The sequence below is a fragment of the Ranitomeya variabilis genome, chromosome 2 (genome assembly GCF_051348905.1).
Source record: "Ranitomeya variabilis isolate aRanVar5 chromosome 2, aRanVar5.hap1, whole genome shotgun sequence".
In the NCBI taxonomy this organism is placed as follows: Eukaryota; Metazoa; Chordata; class Amphibia; order Anura; family Dendrobatidae; genus Ranitomeya; species Ranitomeya variabilis.
The window spans coordinates 675,900,518-675,919,410 of record NC_135233.1 but is presented as its reverse complement, the minus strand read 5'-3'; the positions used below and the strand labels follow the sequence as shown (position 1 = coordinate 675,919,410).

The following is an 18,893-nucleotide window of genomic DNA, read 5'->3' as shown; positions in this document are numbered from 1 at the left end:
ACAGCGCAAGCGCCGGTGATGTGAGCAAACACAGAGGAGGTGGCGCCCGGTGCACTGAGGGGATGATGGACGGCTGCGAGGCAGTTGAGTCAGGGGCAAGAAAACGTGCCCCCCCGGACTCAATACAGGTATGGCGTGCAATTTATAAAAGTGAATATTTCAGCGTTATTAGGGATCAAAAACATAACCGCCACCTTCACAAAATGCAGCCTTAGGCTATGTTCACACGCTGCGGTTTTTGCTGCGGATCCACAGCGGATTTGCAGCTGCGGATCCGCAGACGTTTTCCATGCATAATCAGTTTTTATGAAGAGGTAAGCTATAGGCTAGACCACGGTGAGTCATTGGACGTGGTATATCTCGATTTTTCCAAAGCGTTTGATACCGTGCCGCACAAGAGGTTGGTACACAAAATGAGAATGCTTGGTCTGGGGGAAAATGTGTGTAAATGGGTTAGTAACTGGCTTAGTGATAGAAAGCAGAGGGTGGTTATAAATGGTATAGTCTCTAACTGGGTCACTGTGACCAGTGGGGTACCGCAGGGGTCAGTATTGGGACCTGTTCTCTTCAACATATTCATTAATGATCTGGTAGAAGGTTTACACAGTAAAATATTGATATTTGCAGATGATACAAAACTATGTAAAGCAGTTAATACAAGAGAAGATAGTATTCTGCTACAGATGGATCTGGATAAGTTGGAAACTTGGGCTGAAAGGTGGCAGATGAGGTTTAACAATGATAAATGTAAGGTTATACACATGGGAAGAAGGAATCAATATCACCATTACACACTGAACGGGAAACCACTGGGTAAATCTGACAGGGAGAAGGACTTGGGGATCCTAGTTAATGATTAACTTACCTGGAGCAGCCAGTGCCAGGCAGCAGCTGCCAAGGCAAACAGGATCATGGGGTGCATTAAAAGAGGTCTGGATACACATGATGAGAGCATTATACTGCCTCTGTACAAATCCCTAGTTAGACCGCACATGGAGTACTGTGTCCAGTTTTGGGCACCGGTGCTCAGGAAGGATATAATGGAACTAGAGAGAGTACAAAGGAGGGCAACAAAGTTAATAAAGGGGATGGGAGAACTACAATACCCAGATAGATTAGCGAAATTAGGATTATTTAGTCTAGAAAAAAGACGACTGAGGGGCGATCTAATAACAATGTATAAGTATATAAGGGGACAATACAAATATCTCGCTGAGGATCTGTTTATACCAAGGAAGGTGACGGGCACAAGGGGGCATTCTTTGCGTCTGGAGGAGAGAAGGTTTTTCCACCAACATAGAAGAGGATTCTTTACTGTTAGGGCAGTGAGAATCTGGAATTGCTTGCCTGAGGAGGTGGTGATGGCGAACTCAGTCGAGGGGTTCAAGAGAGGCCTGGATGTCTTCCTGGAGCAGGACAATATTGTATCATACAATTATTAGGTTCTGTAGAAGGATGTAGATCTGGGGATTTATTATGATGGAATATAGGAATATAGGCTGAACTGGATGGACAAATGTCTTTTTTCGGCCTTACTATGTTACTATGCAGGGTACAGTACAATGTTACCCTATGGAAAACCAAATCCGCTGTGCCCACTTTCCTTTTTTCCGCCTGAAAATCCGCGCTGATTTTCTGCGGAAAAAAAGAAGTAGCATGTCACTTCTTTCTGCGGATTCCGCAACTGTTTTCCACCTGCACCAATAGGAAAGTGCAGTTGGAAACACGCAGTGGAATCCGCAGGAGAAACCGCACAGAAAACCGCAGGGAAATCCACCGCGGTTTTTCTCAAATCAGGACCTGAAAAATCCGCAGAAAAAAAAGGATGGTGTGAACAAGGCCTTAGTGCTGCAGAAGGTAGCTCTTTCACCTTAATAGACCCTGGGGGGGGTGACAGGTTCCCATTAAAAGCTAGGTTCACCATTACAATGATTTTTTCATGTTCCAATGCACCTAACAAAAATGAAATAAACTTGCAAATAGTATTAATTAAACATTCCTTATTGCTTTGCACACCTAAATATGAGTGCAGGATGAGACTACACAGAATGTAGTCTGACACTTAAAGTGGTTTTCCAGTTGAAGAAAAGTATACAGTCACAGACTGATGAATCGTGACAGTATGTGCTTCATACACAGTCGCAATTCTGCTATATTTCCCATGCATGTGGGCATCCACATGACCGCATGTTCATTTGCATAAAAATGATGTGACCACAGCCTAAGACTGGAAAACCCCCTTTAAGTCTACATATAAGCTGCAGCCATAGGAATATCTATTCATTTCAGATGAAAAACGATAAAACAGTTGTAAAGTTGGACATTTAGGCCAAAGGAAAAAAAAAAAAAGCGTAGGCACTGGTAGCAGTGTTGTAAAAGGACAGCATACAAACTTGGGTAAATACTACAGGTCCAGTTCTGCAATCACACAATTGCCGCAATCATTTTAGGAAGCACATAGACAAACTAATTTTAGAACCATTAAAGATATACAAAAATAAGATCCATACCCTTTTGACACAGCTTGCTATTGGCTTTCGCCATAGGTTCTTATCAATGGGAAGCAATGATGTGTTGAAATATCTGTTGTATACTACTAGTGAAGATTCTGTTTCCACAGAGAGAATATGCTGTATGTTCTATTTTTTGCTGTGAATAGTGAGTGAAGCATATATGGGATTTCCTAGCGCAGATGTGAAAGTAGCTTTAGAAGAAAAGGAGAGATGCATGCCAACTAATGTAAATATACAGTAATATCTTACTAATCTGAGATGTTGTTTAGTAGATCATTTTTTATTTAAAGGGAACCTGTAAGATGATGCACACTGCCCAAACCAGTCAGCATGTACCAGAGCCTGAGTGCATAATTACGGCCATGTATATTTTTCTCTGAAACAAGGAAGGAAGACACTAGCTTGACACTGCCCCCAGGTGGCTCTTGCCAGCACTGCTCCAGATGATTGACAGGACACTTCCAATGTGCACACATGGGAGAGATCAGTCTATCCACTAGAGCAGTGCATGTAGCAGACGGCCAGAGGCCACCCGGACTACTGACGTGTCTCCCTATGCTCCCTGGACAGATCTTCAAACGTCAAAGCATTTCAGAGGAAAGCATATCCAGCTTCAATCGTGCAGAGTGGCTCGCATTCCTGCTGCCCGTGGTTTAGGCAGCATGAATGAGTGGACAGTCTCCCTTTATAGGTTTTATTACAATAGAAAGAAATAAAAAAAAATTAAAAAAACTTTCCATATTCAAATAGTTTATACATCAAAATAAAACTTGCAAAATGGGACTGTTGGCAAAATTAGAAAAGAAGCATCCAAACACTCAAATATCTGAACGACTAAACACTAACCTACATCATCATTTTCTGTGCCAGCAAGGAATAGTATCACTTGGCTTGTTACCTAACACATGCACCAATAGCACTAACCAAGTAAGGCTACACAAGTCTTACACACAGGACAGCGGTTTCTGGCAACCTTTCCTTACGTATTTACAGTCATCTCAAGCAACAGTACATGTCTAGAATAATTCAGATTAAACCCATTCGTGAGACAAAGCATAAGGCATGTTAACATCCAAACTGCTTGAATCTGGCTTCTTCTTATGCCCCTTTACAGTGCAAGTCAGGAGGACCACCTACATATTAGGTACTAGCAAACATTAAAAGCATTGTCTATTGAAAAAGCAGCTATCACGCATCAATAGAATATGGTGATTTGGGGCTCTGACTCCCGAGACCCCACTGATTGCCAGAACGAGGAACTATGAGCAGCAATGCACAACCTTGGCGGCTGCTGAATTCATTTTCAATGTGCACAGCTGGAAAAGCTGAGCACAGCGCGCGGCAGTCACATACAGGATGAATGGCGCAGATGTTGAGTAGGCGCACTGCCGCTCCAGTTTAACAGGGACACAAGTGCTCCGTTCTTGCAACCAATTCATGTCTTGGTGGTTGCGCCTCCACTGACTTGGACGTGTGATTACACCATTTCTCTGAACAAGCCTTTTAATCTAACGTGTATGAGCAGCTTTAAAGGGAAGTACTTTTTCTAAGGGATCTTAAACGAGGTTGTCCACTTTATCTTTATTTTCAAAAATGTGTTGCAGACACAACTTTGCAACACTTATATTTTAGTAATACAGGATCACCTCCTGCACTTAGTAACTACAGCCAGCCAGACTGCACAGCAATCCTGTCCAAAACATGGCTATTGGTGAAAAAGCATGTGACCAGACCTGTCAATCAGCATTCGCCTAGCTCTCCATTGTGAGAGGTGTTTTACAACTGAAGGAGGCCGACTGACAAGCCTGGTCACATGCTGCTCCATCTACAGCCATTTTGCAGACAGAAATGCAGTGTTGCCTGTGGGAAATGTTGTAATAAATGCAGAAGAAAATCCTATAACACTTATATATTAATAAGTGCCACAAAATGATGCCAATGCATTAAAATGAATAAAAAGTGACCAAACCAAGTCAATTATTCCAGAACAAGGGAATAGTTCATCAGTTGAACAAATGAGGCCAATACATACTGTTCCTATGCAACTATGATAGGATGTTATCTGGACCAGGTTGCACGTTTATTATATTTAGGATTATAAATAAACATGGATCCCTGTTTTGGAGAATTATTACAGAAAGCTGAAAACGGATGGATCATCTTGAGGACTGGAAAGAATACAATCAGATTCCCCAGGAACAGGAGGAGTTGCTAGAGTATGATCTTCTATAGACAGAAGGTTTGACATACATACATAAATACATACATACATATACACACGTATACTCATCTTCCTTACATATAATCAGGCCTATCTAACATATAGTACTTCTTGTGCAGCTATTGTCCCAGATTTACTGCACTTTAGTTTATAAAATTCAAGCATATACTCCATTGGTAAATAATTCATCTTGGTGTCATCATGATGACCACAATATTTCTGCATGCGAATGATCAATAAAAATGCATGTAATGGACTAGCTACTAGGAATGAATCATTTGGTAACATGCAAGGTAAGTGTGATGACATCATCACACAGCTCAATAATACTGGTATCAGATGTGACATCATAGAATGAATGGGCAGTCAACAGAAATCATAGTTAATGCAATATGAAACATCATCCTGTTAAAGAAATCAATATACAGCTATGTCCACTTACCGCCCAGCATCCAGTACAAGCCTCAAAATCAAGCAAAACACCTGGAAGGGGCCACTACAAGGTAGAGCCTCAAGCTTAACTCCGGCAAACCCAAGAATTTTAGGATCTAGCAATTCAGATTTTTGTCCCAGCAACAGTTTATTTTATTGTGTTACATGGGTTTCAAAAATTTTTCCAGGACCTAGTCATAATGAAAAAGAAATCAACACTGGCCAGTACCAGCTTAAGGTCATGGGTGGTGCACAAGGACATACATCACAAACCAAAGCAGAAGGGCAAATGACCCATTGGAAAAAGTAATTGCCATTTTGAGACAACCAACCTTCTTTAGCCAACCCATTTATGCTTCAAATTAATCTACAGACTGGAGGGATGTAGGGCACATCGCACTGAACTGCAAGTTTACAGAACCCAGCACATCAGAGTGCTATTTGTCTCCACTAGTGATGAGCGAATAGCATTGTTGCTCGGGTTTTCCCGAGCATGCTTAGGTGGTCTCCGAGTATTTTGGCATGCTCGGAGATTTAGTTTTCGACTCCTCAGCTGCATGATTTACAGCTGCTAGCCAGGCTGAACACATGCAGGAATTTTGCCTGTTTGTTAGGGAATTCCCACATGTATTCAGGCTGTCCAGCATCCGTAAGTCATGCAGCTGAGGCGACAAAAACTAAATCTCCGAGCATGCCAAAATACTCAGAGACCAGCAGAGCAACAATGCTATTTGCTCATCACTAGTCTCCACCTAACAGTTGATTACCACTTGCCAAAAACCTGTCATGATTTTGTAATGTAAAGTAAAGACATGGCTGTAATAGCGCTGAAACACAGATTAAATTGGTACTTTTGAAGAAGAAATCTGCTTTGATTTGTTTCTTTAATCACCATTTGAAGTTTTCTGCTAATTAGATTTCGGTGGTCAGGGGCCAGACTGTGCACTGGGTCTTCTCCTCCATGTCTATGATTCCCCGACCCTCTGCCTGCCCCAGGTATGTGAACAACCGGCATCCTCTGAAATCTCAGTAGTGACCCATTATTTAAAGACCATAGGCAGGCAGAGGGGGTGAAGAATCACAGACATGGATAAAAAAAAGAAAAAAAACAGTGCACAGTCTGGTCCCTGTGCATCAAAATCTAATTGAAAACTTCAAATACTGAGTAACCCTTCACCCCCAAGCCCATTTTCACCTCTGTGACCAGTGTCACTTTATAAGGTAATAACTCTGAAAGGCCATCATATCCCAGTGATTTGGAGATTGTTTTTTCATGCCACAGTAGTAGTAAATTTAGGTCGATATGATTTGTATTTATAAAAAAGTTGGAAATTTGATGAAAATTTTAAATTCATTATTTTTTAATTTTGAGGCCCTTAACGACCAGAGGCATTTTTGGTTTTGCATTTTCATTTTTTGCTCCCCTTCTTCCCAGAGCCATAACTTTTTTTATTTTTTTTTCAAAATTGCCATATGAGGGCTTGTCTTTTGCAGGACAAGTTGTACTTTTGAACAGAACCATTTGTTTTGACATATTGTACACTGGAAAACAGGAAAAAATTTCTAAGTGATGTGAAATTGCAAAAAAACGTGCAATCCCACACTTGTTTTTTGTTTTGTTTTTTACCACTATGATTCTCCAGGTCATTAAGAGTTCATAGACACCAAACATGTCTAGGTTCTTTTTAATTTAAGTGGTGGAAAAAAAATTCCAAAGTTTGTTTGAGGGCTTATTTTTTGCGTGCCGAGCTGACATTTTTAATGCTTTAATGATACCATTTTGATGCAGATACGATCTTTTGATCGCCCGTTATTGCATTTTAATGCAATGTTGCGGCAACCAAAAACGTAATTCTGGTGTTTTGACTTCATCATTACGCTATTTAGCGATCGGGTTAAATTCTTTTTTTATATTGATAGATCAGTCGATTCTGAACGTGGCTATACCAAATAGTTGTATGATTGATATTTTTTTTTATTGTTTTATTTTGAATGGGGTGAAAGGGGGGCGATTTGAACTTTTATATTAAAAAAAAAAAAAATGTAAAAACATTTTTTTTTTTTTTAACTTTTGGCATGCCTCAATAGATGCAACTGTCCAGGCTGAAAACCACTGGTGAATGAGCTGCTGGGAGCACAGAATCATTGACCAGCGGTGACATCATCGAGGCCAGGCCGAGAGCTCCATCTACATCTGCAAAGCATGCGCGGCCATTTTCCTGGAGACATCGCGTAGAGGCAGGTGCGGATGAAGATCTCTGCTTTCCTCCATCTGCGCCTGTGCCGACTGAGAGGTCGGACCCCGGAAGAATGGCGGCCGCCATATGCCACCGCCACAGGGCCACCGCTCACCGCCGTACCACCACTGCTCGCCACCATACCACAACTGCACACCGCCGCACCACCCACAGCTCCGAGCCCGCAGCATTGGTAAGAAGAGTGTTTGGTTTATAAGACGCACCCCCATTTTCCCCCTAATTTTGGGAATCATAAAAGTGCGTCTTATAATCCAAACAATACGGTATATTTTTTAACAACTAATTTGTACCTAGTTCCTTTTACTACTTTGATCACTGCTGTAATGCATTGCAATACACATATACTGCAATGCATTACAGATCTGTTTCACTGACAAAATGCCTTTTAAACTAGGCTATTATTTGACCTCCTGATGCCACGACTGCCATCGGAAGCCCGCGATTACATCACAGGGGTGCCGATCGTATGGGAGAGGGAGCTCCCTCTCCTAGGCCTCTAAATGCTGCAATCATTACTGACGGTGGCATTTAAAGGATTAAACAGCCACAGATGTGGCTGTGACTGCTATTACTATTATTACTAAAGCCAAGCTCCTGGCAGCAGTAATCAAAGCACAGCTCATGCGCCCACATGTTTGTCATGACATAACTGTACATCATTTTGCCGGAAGCTCTTCCAGATCATGACATACAGTTACATCAAAAGTCGGGAAGGGGTTAAAGGAGAACAAAGAGGATTTCTTCACCAAAAGTATCAATTGAATCTGTATTAGGCTATGTTCACACGCTGCGGGTTTTGCTGCGGACCCGCAGCTGTTTTGCAGCTGCGGGTCCGCATCCTTTTTCCATATAGGTTACAGCACAATGTAACCTAATGGAAAACAAAACCCGCTGTGCCGACGATCCTTTTTTTCTGTGGAAAATCCGCGCGGATTTTCTGCAGAAAAAAAAGAAGGACCATGTCACTTCTTGGTGCAGAATCGCAGCGATTCTGCACCCATAGAAATGCATTGAACCGCTAACTTCCCGCATGGGGCTGTGCCCACGTTGCGGGAAGTTAAGCGGATAATGTGCGGGTGGTACCCGGGGTGGAGGAGAGGAGACTCTCCTCCAGGCCCTGGGAACCATATTTGGGTGTAAAAAAAAAGAATTAAAATAAAAAATCATGCTATACTCACCTCTCTGCGCTGCCCGCGGCGTCCGGTCTCAGTTGCTGTGCCGAACAGGACCTGTGGTGACGTCGGTCACATGACCGTGATGACGCCGCGGTCACATGACCGTGACGTCACGAAGGTCCTTGTCGGCACAGCCGCTTGCAGCGCCGGGGAGATCGCGACGTCAGAGGGTGAGTATAGCCAATTTTTATTATTTTTTACATTACTATTGATGCTGCATATTGCTGCATATGCAGCATCAATAGTACAGCAGTAATCCCGCAGCGGAAACCGCGGAACAAACCGCGATAAATCTGCAAGGATAACCGCAGCGGTTTTGCCCTGCAGATTTTCAATTCAGCTGCGGGATTAACCCGCAGAGGAACCCGCAGCGTGTGAACGTGGCCTTACAGCGCCATTATAGTCATGTCTTTACTTTACAATACAAAATTGTGCAGAGGTTCTCTTTAACCAATGCCTTCCACGATTCATGTAAAACATGTAGGACAGCAATTAGTCAATTGGTAAAGTGCTAGATGGTCAAGTCTAAACTCGTACATCTGTGTTGGGCTAAACATACCAAAGAGGGTACAGGCTGGACCAAAGTAGGCAACTCATTAAAACTATATGCAATAAGATTTGCAGCAAAAAAGTAGTCAATTCTGGACCATGGTCTTATTCAACAGTAGAGTACAGCAAGAGTGAGTATTCATCCTGGAGTTATGACCGCAACACCACAGTGCCATGAGTCCACAGAAACTTACCTTGTTCAGATAAAACTATTCAGAAAAGCACAATAAATATTGCTAAAATAAATCATCCACAAATACCAAACTACAATTTATGTTCAAATGGGAGGAGAACATCCAATTCACTCTGTTGCCAGAAAAATGGCAAATATGCTGTGCGTAACAAGGGAAGTTGGCATGGTTGAGACATCCCTAAAAATTCTCCATGGAACGTACATCTTCCTAATAGAATAAATGCTTTGTCCCCGGCGTTCTCACCTTCATGTTTGTGAGACTCCACATGCGCAGGCCTTGTTCAAAAGTCTCTACATTCTGGGATGAGGCAATTAATGTCGTCTCCCATATCATATGTTCCAACTCGCTTATAATTCCAGCAGTTGGTTTCTTTGGAAATAAACTTGTGCATGAGACTAATCAGGCATTTAAGCTATCCCTATTCATTCTTCTCTAGGACCAAATGTATATAAGCAGTGATCCCCATATGTTCTTTTCCCATGCGATCTTGCATCTTAACGACATAATGTTAAGTGAAATTCTTCCAGTAATTATGGCTGACACAGGGGTACGATATGAGAAAACATGGGCTCCATGGATGTTCTCCTCCCACTCTCCCAACAATCAGATAAAATGTTACCCTTAATACTGAATTATAGTTCACGGCTCCACAGTCATTGTAAATTGTACTCTCTAGAACCCACCAATATCACATATTGAGATGTCTTCCACCATATTAATGTACAGTATATTTCAGCCCCTTGATATTTATATTGTCCGTTGTAATACTTAAATCCTGTGACATGTCCATACTACTTTTTTATCATTTAATATGATACTGTGAGCAGTACATTTCCTCACTGTATTTTCTTCTATGTTTAATATAGTTTAGATATTTTTAAAACTAAATATAGCAAAAAATCTGAAATTGGATGAACAGTTGCTAAGCTTTGGCTTAATGAAAATAGATAGACAGGCAGACAATCTGGCATGTCATATCTGATTTTGGACTGCAAATCTTTTTGTTCTCCCAGATACAAGAGAACACAGGAGTCCTCACCCAAAGCATTATTTGGTAGACAGAAATCTCATGTGTATTGTGGGCTTTAAAGCAATCCAACTGTAGAAGGACAATTATAACATATTTGAAATAATTCCGAAAACGTAAAGAAGTTCACAATGATGCCTAGATGGTGCTTATAGAAGTGCTAAATGGAAAACACAGGAAGTGATGATATGAATTATTATAATCGTTCTTTTCAATTATTAGAGTGCGTTCACATGGGGCACATGAAGTCTATGAGGTACTGGACAAATGCAACTTTAAACTGCAGGTAAATCGACACAGATTTTCACTTATCACGGTTATGGCTTACCTTTGACAAACTGTACTAAAGACACCACATGGTAGGTAAAAGACTCAGGAGATGTTTTGTTGGAGAAGGAAACCTTCATGTGGTCAAAGATGGATCGGAAGTCTTTCTGTCTCTTGACTGAATGGACAAGAGTACTGGCTAGCATACGATCATTAGCCAGAGTCGATGGCCTTTATGATAACAGAAAATAATATTTAGATCAGATTACATGAATCTATTACTTATCTCTTCTGTAAAAACATCTCCTTACCTCACATCATCGAGGGGAACAGCAGGTATCCGAAGTTTGACCTCAGGATGATGAGAATCGGTTGCTCTCATTGTAATCCTAAGTGGGCTTTCCTCCCTGAACACTACTTTTTCTTTTACCTCCTCAGTTGGGTGTAAAGGGATATTGCAACTGAAGGGGTCTTTCATCTTATCATGCAGAACTGAATCAGGTGACTTCCGTTCCTTTTTACTAGATGACCTTTCACCACCTTTATCATCACCTTTATGCCTCTCTTTGGTGGTCCCTTTGTGCCCTTTACTTTCCTTGATCTTTTCACCTTCCTTACTACCCTTCACTACAACTTTGGACTTGTACTTGGTCACTTCTTCCTCAGCATTCCACTGAGATGAAGAAGAAAAACCTTTGCCTTGATCTGCTAACACGGACTTTCTAAACTGCCTATAGTCCTCTGCCTCCTCTTGGTCTTCGCTTTCTGAAACTGACAAAAACTGAGACTTAGACTCTTTTTCCAAAAGATAATCTAACATATCGCGATCGTCCCAATTTCGCCCTGTTTCCTTTTTAGTCTTATCCAATGTCTTATCCTTCTGGGTTTCTTTCTCTTTATTATTAACCTTTTCAATTGGAAATAACCTGTGCTCTTCATCCGAATATCTGGAGGAGTAAAATTAATGGATATTATTAATACAAATTGCAGATTGGATGAAGTTCGCATCAATTCTACAGTAAGCTAATAAAAAAAACTGCACTTCACAGATGGTGAACACAACAGGTTATCACATAGCTAGCAAAATCGTTCAGATTAATAGAAAAACATTTAGAATTGAGAGTCCTCAGTGGTTGATACCTTTTAATGGCTAACTGAAAAGATGGTAAATTGCAAGCTTTTCAGACTACTCAGGTCTCTTCACTGCACTGGCAGTGAATATTCATTTCTCTTATAGAGCGCACAGTTACAGCCGCCGGCTTCCAGCACACCTCCTACTTACCTTCCCTGCGTGCCCTCGCTGCATCTCGTTCCGGTGCCAGGAGCTCTTCCGGCGAGCAATCAGGAGTCCCCCACTCATTAAGGTAACAAATATTCACCCCTCTCCACTCCCATAGGCGTGGAGTGAATATTCATTACTTTAATGAGCGGGGACACGTGATTGCTCGGCCAGAAGAGCTGCTGGCGCTGAAACGAGATGCAGCGAGGGCGAACAGGGAAGGTAAGTAGGAGGTGTTTTTTTATAGGAACCATGCATACAAGGATATGGGAGAAGGAGCCATGCATACGGGGGAGCCACGCATACGGGGACGGGGAGCCACGCATACAAGGACAGGGGTGACGAGCCATGCATACCAGGATAGGGATGAGGGGTCAATGCATACTCAGCTTATACTGGAGTCAATAAGTTTTCCCAGTTTTTCCTGGCCAAATTAAGTGCCTCAGCTTATACTCGGGTCGTCTTATACTCGAGTATATACGGTATATATATTATATATAATGCAATAATGTAATACACAAAAGTTTGAGCACCCCTGGTCAAACTTACAATTATTGTGAACAGTTAAGCAAGCTGAAGATGAAATTATCTCTAAAAGGGATAATGTTAAAGATGACGCATTTACTTTGTATTTGGAGGTCATATTCTGAGATCTACCCACAGATTTTCAATGATGGGCCTTTGAGCACCATTGCAAAACCTTCAGCTTGCGCCTTTTGAGGTAGTCTCTTGTGGATTTTGACGCATTTAGGAGCATTATCAATTTGTAGAAGCTATCCTCTTTTCAACTTCAGCTTTTTAAAAGGTGGTGTTATGTTTGCAAGAAGAATTTGTTGCAATTTCTTTGAATTCATTCTTCCCTCTACCCGTGAGATGTTCCCCATGCCATCAGCTGCAACACAACCCCAAAGCATTTTTGATCCACCCCCATGCTTAATGGTTGGCGAGATGTTCTTTTCCTGAAATTCTGTGCTCTTTTTTTCTCCACACATACCTTTGATCATTGTGGTTCTAGATTAACTTCATCGGTTCACAGGACTCATTTCCAAAATGCATCAGGCTTGTTTAGATGTTCTTTTGCATACTTCTGAAGCTGAATTTTATGGTGAGGACAGAGGAGCGGTTTTCTTCTGGAGACTCTTCCATGAAGGATATACCTGTGCAGGTGTCTCTGAACAGTAGAACAGTGTCTGCTAAATCTTTTTGTAAGGTGATTTGCAGTCAAGCGAGAGTTCCGATTTGCCCACCTAGCAATCCTACGAGCAGCATTGAAATTTTGCTTGGTCTTCTCTACACCCCCAATGTTCCTGTTAACGGTCATGTCTTAATTACATTTCCAACTGAGGAAAGGGCAACTTGAAAATGGTTTGCTATTTTGCCTTCTTGTAGCCTTTTCCTTCTTTGTGGGCCTACACCATTTTCATTTTAAGAGGGCTAGGCAACTGCTTAGAAGAACCCATGGCTGCTGTTTTTTATTTTTATTTTGCACAACGGTAGAGGAGGCTGGGTTTTCATAAAGCTTGGAAATTTGCATCACCTGCCCTTTCCTAAAGGGCAGGTCAAAATCAACAAGTCAAAATCCCAAAAGGCTAATTAACCCCTTCACCCCCAAGGGTGGTTTGCACGTTCATGACCGGGCCAATTTTTACAATTCTGACCACTGTCCCTTTATGAGGTTATAACTCTGGAACGCTTCAATGGATCTTGGCGATTCTGACATTGTTTTCTCGTGACATATTGTACTTCATGATAGTGGTAAAATTTCTTCGATATAACTTGCGTTTATTTGTGAAAAAAACGGATATTTGGCGATAATTTTGAAAATTTCGCAATTTTCCAACTTTGAATTTTTATGCCCTTAAATCACAGAGATATGTCACGCAAAATACTTAATAAGTAACATTTCCCACATGTCTACTTTACATCAGCACAATTTTGGAACCAACATTTTTTTGTTAGGGAGTTATAAGGGTTAAAAGTTGACCAGCAATTTCTCATTTTTACAACACCATTTTTTTTAGGGACAACATCTCATTTGAAGTCATTTTGAGGGGTCTATATGATAGAAAATACCCAAGTGTGACACCATTCTAAAAACTGCACCCCTCAAGGTGCTTAAAACCACATTCAAGAAGTTTATTAACCCTTCAGGTGTTTCACAGGAATTTTTGGAATGTTTAAATAAAAATGAACATTTAACTTTTTTTCACACAAAATTTATTTAAGCTCCAATTTGTTTTATTTTACCAAGGGTAACAGGAGAAAATGGACCCCAAAAGTTGTTGTACAATTTGTCCTGAGTACGCTGATACCCCATATGTGGGGGTAAACCACTGTTTGGGCGCATTGCAGAGCTCGGAAGGAAAGGAGCGCCATTTGACTTTTCAATGCAAAATTGACTGGAATTGAGATGGGACGCCATGTTGCATTTGGAGAGCCCCTCATGTGCCTAAACATTGAAACCCCCCACAAGTGACACCATTTTGGAAAGTAGACCCCCTAAGGTACTTATCTAGATGTGTGGTGAGCACTTTGACCCCGCGAGTGCTTCACAGAAGTTTATAATGGAGAGCCGTAAAAATAAAAAATCATATTTTTTCACAAAAATTATCTTTTCGCCCCCCAATTTTTTATTTTCCCAAGGGTAAGAGAAGAAATTGGACCCCAAAAATTGTTGTGCAATTTGTCCTGAGTACGCTGATACCCCATATGTGGGTGTAAACCATTGTTTGGGCGCATGGCAGAGCTCGGAAGGGAAGGAGCGCCATTTGACTTTTCAATGTAAAATTGACTGGAATTGAGATGGGACGCCATGTTGCGTTTGGAGAGCCCCTGATGTGCCTAAACATTAAAAAACCCCACAAGTGACACCATTTTGGAAACTAGACCCCCTAAGGAACTTATCTAGATGTGTTTTGAGAGCTTTGAACCCCCAAGTGTTTCACTACAGTTTATAACGCAGAGCCGTGAAAATAAAAATTCTTTTTTTTTTTCACAAAAATGATTTTTTAGCCCCCAGCTTTGTATTTTTACAAGGGTAACAGAATAAATTGGACCCCAAAAGTTGTTGTCCAATTTGTCCTGAGTACGCTGATACCCCATATGTGGGGGGGAACCACTGTTTGGGCGCATGACAGAGCTCGGAAGAGAAGGAGCGCCATTTGGAATGCAGACTTAGATGGATTGGTCTGCAGGCGTCACGTTGCATTTGCAGAGCCCCTGATGTACCCAAACAGTACAAACCCCCCACAAGTGACCCCATATTGGAAACTAGACCTCCCAAGGAACTTATCTAGATGTGTTGTGAGAACTTTGAACCCCCAAGTGTTTCACTACAGTTTACAACGCAGAGCCGTGAAAATAAAAAATATTTTTTTTTCCCACAAAAATGATTTTTAGCCCCCCAAATTTTTATTTTCCCAAGGATATCAAGAGAACTTCGACCCCAAAAGTTGTTGTCCAATTTGTCCCGAGTACGCTGATACCCCATATGTTGGGGTAAACCCGTTTGGGCGCACGGGAGAGCTCGGAAGGGAAGGAGCACCGTTTTACTTTTTCAACGCAGAATTGGCTGGAATTGAGATCGGACGCCATGTCGTGTTTGGAGAGCCCCTGATGTGCCTGAACAGTGGAAACTCCCCAATTCTACCTGAAACCCTAATCCAAACACACCCCTAACCCTAATCCCAACGGTAACCCTAACCACACCCCTAACCCTGACACACCCATAATTCTAATCCCAACCCTAATCCCAACCGTAAATGTAATCCAAACCCTAACCCTATCTTTAGCCCCAACCCTAACTTTACCTCCAACCCTAGCCCCAACCCTAACCCTAGCCCTAACCCTAGCCCTAACCCTAACTTTACCTCCAACCCTAGCCCTAACCCTAACCCTAGCCCTAATGGGAAAATGGAAATAAATACATTTTTTTAAATTTATTATTCTTCCCTAACTAAGGCGGTGATGAAGGGGGGTTTGATTTACTTTTATAGCGTTTTTTTATATCGGATTTTTATGATTGGCAGCTGTCACACACTAAAAGACGCTTTTTATAGCAAAAAAGTTTTTGCGTCTCCACATTTTGAGACCTATAATTTTTCCATTTTTTGGTCCACAGAGTCATGTGAGGTCTTGTTTTTTGCGGGACGAGTTGACATTTTTATTGGTAACATTTTTGGACACGTGACAGTTTTTGATCGCTTTTTATTCCGATTTTTGTGAGGCAGAATGACCAAAAACCAGCTATTCATGAATTTCTTTTGGGGGAGGCGTTTATACCGTTCCACGTTTGGTAAAATTGATGAAGCAGTTTTATTCTTCGGGTCAGTACGATTACAGCGATACCTCATTTATATCTTTTTTTTATGTTTTGGCGCTTTTATACGATAAAAGCTATTTTATAGAAAAAATAATTATTTTGGCATCGCTTTATTATGAGGACTATAACTTTTTATTTTTTTGCTTATGATGCTGTATGGCGGCTTGTTTTTTGCGGGACAAGATGACGTTTTCAGCGTACCATGGTTGTTTATATCCGTCTTTTTGATCGCGTGTTATTCCACTTTTTGTTTGGCGGTATGATAATAAAGCGTTGTTTTTTGGCTCTTTGTTTTTTTCTTACGGTGTTCACTGAAGGGGTTAACTAGTGGGACAGTTTTATTGGTTGGGTCGTTACAGACGCGGCGATACTAAATATGTGTACTTTTATTGTTTTTTTTGTTTTTTTTTAGATAAAGAAATGTATTTATGGGAATAATATTTATATTTTTTTTTTCTTTATTTAGGAATTATTTTTTTTTTACACGTGGAAATTTTTTTTTTTACTTTTTTACTTTGTCCCAGGGGGGACATCACAGATCGCCGATCTCACAGTTTGCATAGCACTCTGTGAGATCGGCGATCTCACTCATCGCAGCAGGCTTACAGAGCTGCAGCTGCAGCCTGCTCCTGACCCGGAAGTCCTCCCTGCAGCCCCGTGGCCATTTTGGATCCGGGGACTGCAGGGAGAAGACGCTCGGTACAAGGCGAGTACATCACCTTGTACCAATCGTCTCAGGGAAGCACGCAGGGAGCCCCCTCCCTGCGCGATGCTTCCCTGTACCGCCGGTACACCGCGATCATGTTTGATCGCCGTGTGCCGGGGGTTAATGTGCCGGGGGCGGTCCGTGACCGCTCCTGGCACATAGTGCCGGATGTCAGCTGCGATAGGTAGCTGACACCCAACCGCGCTCCCCCCGTGAGCGCGGCCGATCGCATATGACGTACTATCCCGTCGGTGGTCATACGGGCCCACCCCACCTCGACGGGATAGTACGTCAGATGTCAGAAAGGGGTTAAGGTATGAGCACACAAATATCCAAGGGTGCCCAAACTTTTGCATAAGCCCATTTTCTTTTTTTGTAATTTTTTAAAATAAAAAAAAAGTTAATATTTTTTTTTGCCTAAATACAAAGGAAATGTCTCATCTTTAACTTTAGGTCTTTTAGAGATCATTTCATTTTCAATTTGCTCAACTGTTGACAATAACAGTAATTTTGAACAGGAGTGCCCAAACGTACGTGTGTTTATGTGTTTTTCCTGTATAAGTGCCAATATCCAGTCTCCTACGGGATTAACACTGAGGTAAAGAAAATCCCATTAATAAACTGTAAACAGGTAAAGGAATACTGTTACTATATGACAAGAGATGTCAATTTCTATTTGACCTTTTAGTACTGTCAAAATTGGAAGCCAATGTCCTTACCTTTTAGGAAACTTTGCACCCTTAGCAGTCTCTTGCTCTGCAGTCTCAGAGAAAGCAGCATAGTGAGGGCGTCCTTCATCATGTGATGAGTTCTGAGACACCACAGTCTTTGCTGGACTCTTCTGAATGGGGATATGAATTGGACTATTTTGTGAGGGACTATACCTAGTTGAACCATTTCCACCAGAACCAGACCCAGACCGTTCAGGGCTATGGGCAACGGAATGTGAATTTTGAGATGTAGTTTCTTTACCAGAGTGGACCCCCCTAAGAATAGGGCCATCAGATTGTGAAGAGCTTTCACTGGGTGGAGAGGCTACTGGTGAAGGACTACAAGGGGATCTTGGACTGTTTTCATATGCAGAAAGCCCTGCCCAGCTCTCGCCATGCAAATCCAGTTCTTTTCCAAGTTCATCTAAAGGCTCAGAAGGGTCAAAAGCATCTTTGTGCTCATCACCAGATTTCTCGTTTGAGGGGCTTTTTGATTTTCCAGCATCTTCAGTTTTTTGCTTAGTCTTCTCACGGGAAGCTCGAGATTTTCTCTCAGGAGATTTGCTGTAGCGCGATGAAGAACGGGATGAAGAAGATCTCTGTGACTGAGAAGACTTGTAGGATCTCTGTGATCGGCTTCTGGATCTTTGAGATGATGCAGAGCGCCTCTTTGGACTCCTAGAGCGAGACCGTCCACGGCGAGGACTTCGGGAGTACCTACGGTTCCACATTGGCCGATACCCACCACGATGGTACCTGCCGCCTCCACCTTGGTAGTAACCTCGTGCTCTTCCCCTGAAGCCGTAGGGGCGCCTCATTCCTCTATTATTTCTATAATCTCTGCGGAAATCTCTATTGTACACCCGTTCTCTACTGCGAGATCGAGAGTATGATCTTGATCTAGATCTGGAACTTAAAATTAAAATATATTTAAAACATTTTACGTCACTTGTGCTTTTAGTGTTAGCAGACAAAAAAACAAAGCAAAGATATATCTACACTTCTGAATATTATGCAGCTTTACAAAGACCAAAGTCTTCAGAACTAAAATTACATATTAATTCAAGAACCAGTTTTCATGACGAGTCACTGAAAGCGACAGCTTTGCTTGTTATGCCCAAGTACACCTTGGTTCTAAAAAAGCTTGGGTAAGAAATCTAAAAAAAATAAAATTATATATATATATGTGTGTGTGTGTGTGTGTGTGTGTGTGTGTGTGTGTGTGTGTGTGTGTGTGTGTG

At 41.7% G+C, this 18,893-nt stretch overlaps 1 protein-coding gene across 7 annotated transcripts in view; it reads right to left on the bottom strand.

Moving 5' to 3' along the window:
• The window catches only part of BCLAF1 (BCL2 associated transcription factor 1), a 67,093-nt gene that overhangs the window by 37,116 nt on the left and 11,084 nt on the right, over positions 1 to 18,893 (bottom strand). For all 7 annotated transcript variants that reach the window (XR_013221770.1, XR_013221771.1, XR_013221772.1 and 4 more), the window contains exons 3-5: positions 17,662 to 18,564; positions 10,948 to 11,583; positions 10,698 to 10,867 (exon numbers count right to left, since the gene is read on the bottom strand). Coding sequence is in view for 4 of the 7 variants with exons in the window: in XM_077289314.1 (XP_077145429.1) it covers positions 10,698 to 10,867; positions 10,948 to 11,583; positions 17,662 to 18,564 (1,709 nt within the window). In the remaining 3 variants the exon portion in view is untranslated. The remainder of the gene's footprint in view (positions 1 to 10,697; positions 10,868 to 10,947; positions 11,584 to 17,661; positions 18,565 to 18,893) is intronic.